Here is a 7,846-nt window from a genome sequence, read left to right as displayed (position 1 = left end):
GTTCACTATGAAGTTCTTTCAACTTTTCTGTATATTTGAACATTTTAAAATAACATGCTGAGACAAATCACTCTGGCCACAGTAAGAGGAATGGATTGAGGGAGGACAAAATTGGTGGCATAGACGGCAGCTAAGAGACTGCTGCGATAATCTTGGAGAAGGGTGATAGTGGCTTGGACTAGGATGATGCCGTGGAGACAGTGAGAATTGGACAGGCTCTAGAGATATTTAGGAGGCAGACTCAATATGATTTCCTGATTGATTTTTGCCTCAGGATAAGAAAGAGGCAGAAACCAAAGATCAATACCAGGTGTCTGGTTACTGTTACTGGGTGGATGAAGGTACCAGGTACAGAGATAGGGCATGCTGGTGCAGGAAGACATGGGTGCGAGGGAGACTGTGAAATGAAGAGTACAGTTTTTAATATGTTGAAAATATGAAGTATCCTGGTGGAGATGTCATATGGGCAGTTAGATCTGGGTCTGGGGCTGACAGGAAGGGTCTGGGTTAGAGATGTGAGTTGGAAGTGAAAAGTGTATGAAACCTTGAGAGCACAGTACATGATAATGCCTAGAAGGCTGTATAAAGTGAGGAGAAAAGAACTGAGCACTGAATAATCCAATTTTTAATAGTTTTGTAGAGAATGAGTAAAGACAAAGATGAAGCAGTGACTTGTGAAGCAGAAAATCAGGGTCATGTGATATTATACAAGGCCTTTATTGATGGGCTTTTGGATTGTTTCCAATCTCTTTCAATAAATATCCTTGTATGTACTCATTTCTCATATATGCACTTACCTCTGTAAGAAAAATACTCAGAAGTGGAATGGTTGGGTAAGATTTATACCTCATTTTGAATTTCAAAGTGTTTATTCTTTGAAGGAAAAGTTTGCTTAGAAAAGCCATTAAATATAGATAGCTTGGTTAACCATATTTAATGTGGTAGTGGGTTGGACTGGTTAAATAAATTTGATACATCCCTATAATTTAATATCTTGTAGCCATAAAGAAGAATGAGACAGTCAATATTTTCTGATATGGAAGAGGAGAGAGGAAGACTTAACTTTTCACAATTTTGAATTATTTGAATTCTGTGCCATTCACATGCATTACCTATATTTAAAAATACTGTTTGTAGTTCTAGACCATACTTTTGCCTTTTATTTCCAAGAACAACACCAATAGGTTTCTGATGGATTTTTGCATACTTAAGTTTTGCATTATGGGAATACCTAGTTAGATGTTGGATTTTATGAAACCATGATACAGAGAGTTGCTCTACGTGTGGCAAAGATCTGAACACATAAAGTTCATGCTCTTCTTGAGTTCAAGTTATAAATTTTAAAATTTATTATTTTTTCATATTTATTATTAATGAATAAATCCACTTCGTTGTGTCTATACCAGAGATGTTTCCAGACTTCACCATCACCACCCTCTTACCTCCCCTAAAAATGTAACTGAAGACAGAATGAGTCACATCAAGTCTGAAGACATTTTATTTTTCCTATGTGGGAAGCAATGATGATCTTACACTTTTTGTTTTCTGTTTTTAAGAAGGGCAGCACAAGGATATGTGCAGATTTTCTTTTAAGTACCTTGCTAAGCGACACTAGACTAATAACCATTTTCTAGTATTAGGTGACCTACTTCTGAATAAAATTGAAACTGGATTGCTTATTCCCTTACTAATAATAATACTAAATATATTCTTAAATCAGTTTTCAAAATTCAAGATGAAATCTAGAAATATGGAACAACTAGCAGGAATAAGCCCGAAGATGATTCTAGCTCCGTTACTACTAAAACCTAGTTTCTAAACTTTCGAGGATTTTATATGAACTCGCATGAAAAAATGAGCTCAGAGGAATATGTTCTGGAATATGACTCCAGAACATACCTTGGTCGGGTATGTTCATGCTCAAGTAATCAGACTCTGCTCCAAATTTCTTGACATACGCCCTTTTATCCACCTTAATAAGCATAGCATTATGCCAAGGACTACATTGAAAAAAGAACACTGGCCTACGATTGATAGTCTGGATTTAAGTCCAGATTTAGTCACAGCCTCTATATGGCCTTGGGCAAGTTATCTCAGCTCTCTGAAATTCACATTTGGAATCTGCAAAATGAGCAACTGGGCCTGAGGTTCCTTCTAGCTTTAACTTTCTTTGCATCTAAGTTTCGTAGCTCAAGCATCTGGAATTCCAGGTGAGAGAAGGTATGGTAGATTGAACTGTTGGCCCCAATTCTTCATCCCTTCCTGCATCCTCACTCTTGTCATGGCTTCACTGTGGGCAGTGCATATTTCCCTGCCTCTTCATCTTGGCCATCTGACTTCCTTTGACCAATGAGATATCAGTAGACATGACACAACCAGGGGCTGAAAATGTACCCGAGCAGTGGGGCTCATCTTATTGCACTTCTGCCATCAAGATGCTCTGGCTATCCCTTTGGCTTAAAGAGGATGAGGCATAAGAAGCCCTAGAACCTCAGGCCTATAGCAGGAAGCAGAGGTGCCATAGCCAATCTTCATAACTGTGAGAAAAAGGATGGTCATTTTAAGCCACTGACATTTGGTGTGTTTTTTCATTCAGCATTATTGTGACAATAGTTAACCACTGCAAAAGGAGATAAGAAAAACTCAGTGAAGGAGAAAACAAGGGGGAAGAGAGCAGATGGAGTCTTTGATTCTCTCCCATAACAGGGCAGAAGAGAAACAGAAGTAAAATAGCAGGTAGAGTACCTCCTTTTTCATTAAACTAGTCTCGTCAGTGAACACAATGTGAAAAGGTATATCAATTGACCATTATATCTCATTCCCTTTTAGTTAATGGCTTAGGACATTTTATAAAATAAATGTTTAAAACAGAGCTCTCTTAGGTCATCAGTAGGGTGACCCTACATCCCAATTTTCCCAGGTCAATTCTAATCAACATCAATCATTCTGATGTAGTTATTTAGCTCTCTTTGTTCTAAAAAGTAAACTGATTTAGATGATAAATTCTATAGTAATCATAGAAAGCCCTGTCAATCCATCTTGAAATACTACTTGGTTAATCCACAAGTTTGCTGCAATAACAGGACAATCCCCTTGCTCAAGCAACCATCTCCACCATGCCTTCTTGAGATCATATGGATCCCTAGGGTGAGTAAAAGTTGGCCAGTATCCTTTCTTCTGACTTTTCAAGTGATCTACCTTCTCAGTGGTCCTCTTTCTCTTCAAAGGATTTGAGGAAATCTAAAGTAACTTATAATTAGCAAATGGAGGCTTGTGCCATTTCTTTTATGGTATAAACCATATAAGCCTTTGCACAATTTGCTTGTTGACAGGACAAGTAGTACACTTTCTATCATCCAATCAAGAAGGCCTTGATTGGATGGAAATATATGTTTTTTAGGCACTCAACAAGACCCTAAATGTTCATACTACTGACATCTCTCCCCTCATGTCCCAACACTGTCAGGTGAGAAATGGCAGGGAAGCAGAATCCCAGGTCTCAGTTTGCTAATGGTAGGAAAAGACAGCCAGATAGGTCCTGGTGGCCTCATTCTTGGAGAACTGGTCCCTTTAGAGCCTACATTTTCCCATGCTGGAACGAAGCATGAGTACACCCTCAAAGGGAGTTCCAGGGTTGTTGGCCATCTTCTGCCAAAGGCGCTGCTCTTCCCCCTGAGAGTCCATCCAATCCACGTTCTTCCCATGGCTCACACCTGAAGAGGCGAAATGGGAAAATTATATGTCACACATGAAATGCTTTGCTCTCCTGCAAGGTATCTATCAACTTCTGAGCAGGCCTTTTCACCAGAGTACCTTTTACTGGCTTGTTCTCACTTAGTATATATAGTGAGTGGTGTTAGAATTGAATCAATCAATCATTTCAGTCTGCACTATTCTCTAATGCCTAGGCCATATGAGGCAAATCGGGGTGGCCCTGGTGACTCACTTCCTCCCTACTTTAGCAGAGAGCTGGTTCATCTGGACTGTGCTAACATGACAGAAGAATGGGATGAATTTGGCTCTCTTTTTCTAACAAGGACACTTTTCTGACCTGGGGAGTTTTCCTTTTAGTGGTATAGATATTTTTGGCTCCCCTTAATCTATAAATAAGTAATTATCATAGTGATAGGACCTTCCTCAACAGAAATGTTTACCATGGTGTATGCTGATGGTCTCATCTATGTCTGGCTTAGGCTATGGGATAATGAGAGTTAGGGGAATGCACGTGCTCTACTACTGTAATCCCTCTTCCAATTCACCCTGTTACAGTTGCGTCTTGTGGCACCAGTGGTGGGTTTCCTTGATCTGTTTTTAACAACACTGGTGTTATTTTTATGAAAAAATGATTTCCTTTCAATTCAACCAGTATGAATAATAGCTGCAAGTGCTGGACAGAACTGAGAAGATGATGAAGTAATGTTGGTCTTGAAAGTCGCTCTCCTCCCATCAGAAACCTATGCCGTCTTGGTAATCATCTCCTGAGCCAAATATGAAGCAAGGCCCAAGAAAGTACTTACAATTCACTTAGACTAAGGTGTAAATGCTAGTCTATGAAAGGATTGAATATAAATATGATATCTTCCAATCTTCTAGCCTAAGGATACAAAGTTACTGTAGTTATATTTGTATTTTAACAATGAATAGATCCTTAGCTAAAGGAATGAAGTATTTGTGGTAATTTCAGGATTTAGCTGAAACTATATATATACATCCACTGCACATCACATCTGCAAGAATAGCGCCCCCACCTGGGCCTAGTCACAGACCATCCCTGTGGGTCCCCAAATCCCTCACCACTTCCAGAATTCAAACGAACTCCTCCCAGAAAGATGTTGCTGGAAAAGGCCTCCTTGTCCCAGATAGTAAGTTCTAGGCAAACATTCTTTATATCCTGGGGATGGATGCCACTGAACATGAATGTATGATTCCACTGAGGGTTAACACTCTTTTTTATTACCAGAGTTTTGTGCTTGGTGGCTTTGCTATCATCAGGGAGCAGGTAGCTGCATGAGAAAAAACAATCAAATCATCAATAAGACAGCAGACAGAAAATGTCAGCGTGTACACAAGTGTGATGTGTCTATTTGATTTTCCTTCCCAGGCTTCTATATGCTTAAATCTGGATTTATATAGTGAAATGACTTATTATTTCTTCCCAGTGGGACATTAGTAAAATGCCCTCACTCCCCTTTCTAATCCTATTTTGGTCCTTCCCTCCATCTTGAAAAGAAAATACCTCCTGTAATAGACACTATTGAATGCCTTGCTTCACATCTTTTTGGCCTCCTTGGAGCTGACTTGCAGCCAGGATGGGAAGTTCCTGATATACTTTCAGCTTCCCACCTCAAGTGCTTGTGTCTCTTGATACAAGGAATAAATTCCTCTAATTAAGGAATTTATCTGATATTGTGTTAGCTGGCTCAGCTTATGTGTAGGAAACTCTGGGATTACTTGGAATTTAATACCCCTGGGGCAACTTTTAACTGATGAGTTTGAGAAATTGGTGGATAATTTCCCCATCTTCCCTGTCCCTCAAAGTGACAATCCTAAGGTATATTCCACAGAGTTCCTCACTGCTTCCCTAGTGGAATCAAGCTCCAGTTGCCCACAGTGGTAACCTGCCCATTAACATATGTTTTCATCAACTTCTCTTTCTTCCTCGTTTCATTTTCTCCACTACCTCACTGGTGTTTCCTGAAATCTGTCTTCAAATAAAACGCCTGTATCCTAGGTTTTCTCGACTATGGTCAAAACACTGTATGAGGCTCTAGGTATGTGATAAAAATGGCTGTTTTCCCCCTTCAGGGAGCATACTTCTTTAGAAAAGAAGACATATGTACATATGGAATTAGTACATGGAACAAAAACAAAAAGTGCTACAAGCAAATGACTTTACAATAAAGAAGATACATTAAGTCACTTAAGATTTAATTTCATGTACCAAGCAAAGACTGCTTATTATCTCCTAATATCCATTCTCTCCTTATATTCCTCTAAAAAACTGTGTTTTTATTTGAGCACAGCGTTGCCCAGAATAAAGAGTACATTTCCCAACCTCCCTTGCAGCTGGAATAGCCATGTGACTGAGTTCTGGCCAATGGGATATAAGAAGTAGTGCTTATAAAACTACTTCTTACATTTGGAAAGTGTCCTGTCAGCTGGAATTTGTGTGGGATAGCTGAAACAGGAGCAGCTATCCTAACCCATTAGGTGGATACCATAACGAGATGGAAAAATCCTGGGTCCCTGATAATCATGATGCTTCCATACCTGCACTGGGGACCTTACCTTCAGTCTTTGTTTACATTTAAGAGAGAAAAAAAAACTTGTCTTGTTTAAGCCACTGTTCTTTTGGCTCACAGACCGACCTAATGTTAATGGATATATTTTATATTATTAAACTTTACAGAGGGTCTGTTCTTGCTCCCTCACTGTCTTTTAAAAAAATCTCATGTCTTTTTAGAATCAGCCTAATATTTAAGTATTATTATAGACAGAATTTACCGGAAAGTTATTGGCTTTTGTTTTTCTTTCTAGAACAAAAATACTGTCTTTTATTATTTCTGCTTTATACATTTTCCACAAGATAAAGTGAGTACTGCTCCAGAAGATGTCAAGTACCATTGCAAGGTCACAATGTGGCCACGGGTTGGGAGTCATCTCCTCATTCCAGCAGCAGAAGCTTAAACTGGATGGTAGAGCTAATGACACAAATTGTAACTGCAGTATCCAAAGAAAGCGTTTCTTCTATGCTTAAATCTACTGCAAGGAAGAGTGAAGGGAAGATGTGCCAGGATTCAGGCATACACACTCACCAATGGGGAGGCCCCAGAACTGCTTCTCCCCACTACTGGCTTTACCAAAGTTAGAACATGTGGCCAGGCACGGTGGCTCATGCCTGTAATCCCAGCACTTTGGGAGGCCAAGGCAGGCAGATCACTTGAGGTCAGGAGTTCAAGACCAGCCTGGCCAATGTGGTGAAACCCTGTCTCTACTAAAAATAAAAATAAAAGTAGCTGGGCATGGTGGCACGTACCTGTAATCCCATCTACTCAGGAGACTGAGATATGAGAATCACTTGAACCTGGGAAGCGGAGGTTGCAGTGAGCCGAGATGGCACCACTGCACTCCAGCCTGGGCAACAGAGTGAAACTCTGTCTCAAAACAAAAACAAAAACAAAAACAAACAACAACAACAAATAACATGTGAGAGTGAGCTCAACCCATTTCCTTGTAGGAAAAAATACTCTTTTCCAATACAGCATGCGAAGAGGAACAATATTGCCATCTGACTCAAAGAATGAACCTCATGGTCTGGCATCATGGGAATTTGTTTTACCTTATGTGCTTTACGGAGTTCCATGAGGGCAGGGATAATATGTTATTTTTGAAAGCATAGCACCTGGTGCTTGGCACATGTGCATTTTGTGTTTGTTTGAATGACTGAAAAATAACCTTGCAGTCTTAGTTTCTCAATTTCCAAGAGAAAAATATCCAGTAGTCAGGAATCAAAAGGGATTTGATGTTTGAGTTGCCTAGAGTTAGGCAAAAGTATCCATTTTAAGGGCTGCATTCCCTCAGGAAGCTGCCCTTTGCTCCACAACTTGGGCACAAATGCCTAGCAGGTGGTCTTGGAGCCTCTCCAAAGCACTCGACAGTGAATAAGTCCAGCAAGGATGCTCTGACATCTCTACTTTTTACAATTTCCCCCAAGAGAGAAAAATATCAAGGATCTGATATTTTGGTGATTGTTGCATATTGCCAGGACAAAATGATAATAAAGAACAATATAAATACATTATACATAGGAAATCATACTTTTGTCCACTTTCGATAAATGAATCTT

General features: G+C 39.6%; 1 protein-coding gene across 5 annotated transcripts in view; it reads right to left on the bottom strand.

Annotated features, from left to right (window-relative positions):
- Nucleotides 1-1,475: 1,475 nt before the first annotated feature.
- Nucleotides 1,476-7,846, bottom strand: part of SYTL5 (synaptotagmin like 5) — a 222,942-nt gene continuing 216,571 nt past the window's right edge. For all 5 annotated transcript variants that reach the window (XM_009438939.5, XM_009438934.2, XM_009438943.2 and 2 more), the window contains 2 exons: nt 4,795-5,003; nt 1,476-3,713 (listed from right to left, as the gene is read on the bottom strand). In XM_009438939.5, the coding sequence (XP_009437214.1) occupies nt 3,571-3,713; nt 4,795-5,003 (352 nt within the window). In that variant the 3' untranslated portion in view covers nt 1,476-3,570. The remainder of the gene's footprint in view (nt 3,714-4,794; nt 5,004-7,846) is intronic.

Source organism: Pan troglodytes, chromosome X (genome assembly GCF_028858775.2).
Source record: "Pan troglodytes isolate AG18354 chromosome X, NHGRI_mPanTro3-v2.0_pri, whole genome shotgun sequence".
Lineage (NCBI taxonomy): Eukaryota > Metazoa > Chordata > Mammalia > Primates > Hominidae > Pan > Pan troglodytes.
This window is presented reverse-complemented; position numbering and strand designations above follow the sequence as displayed.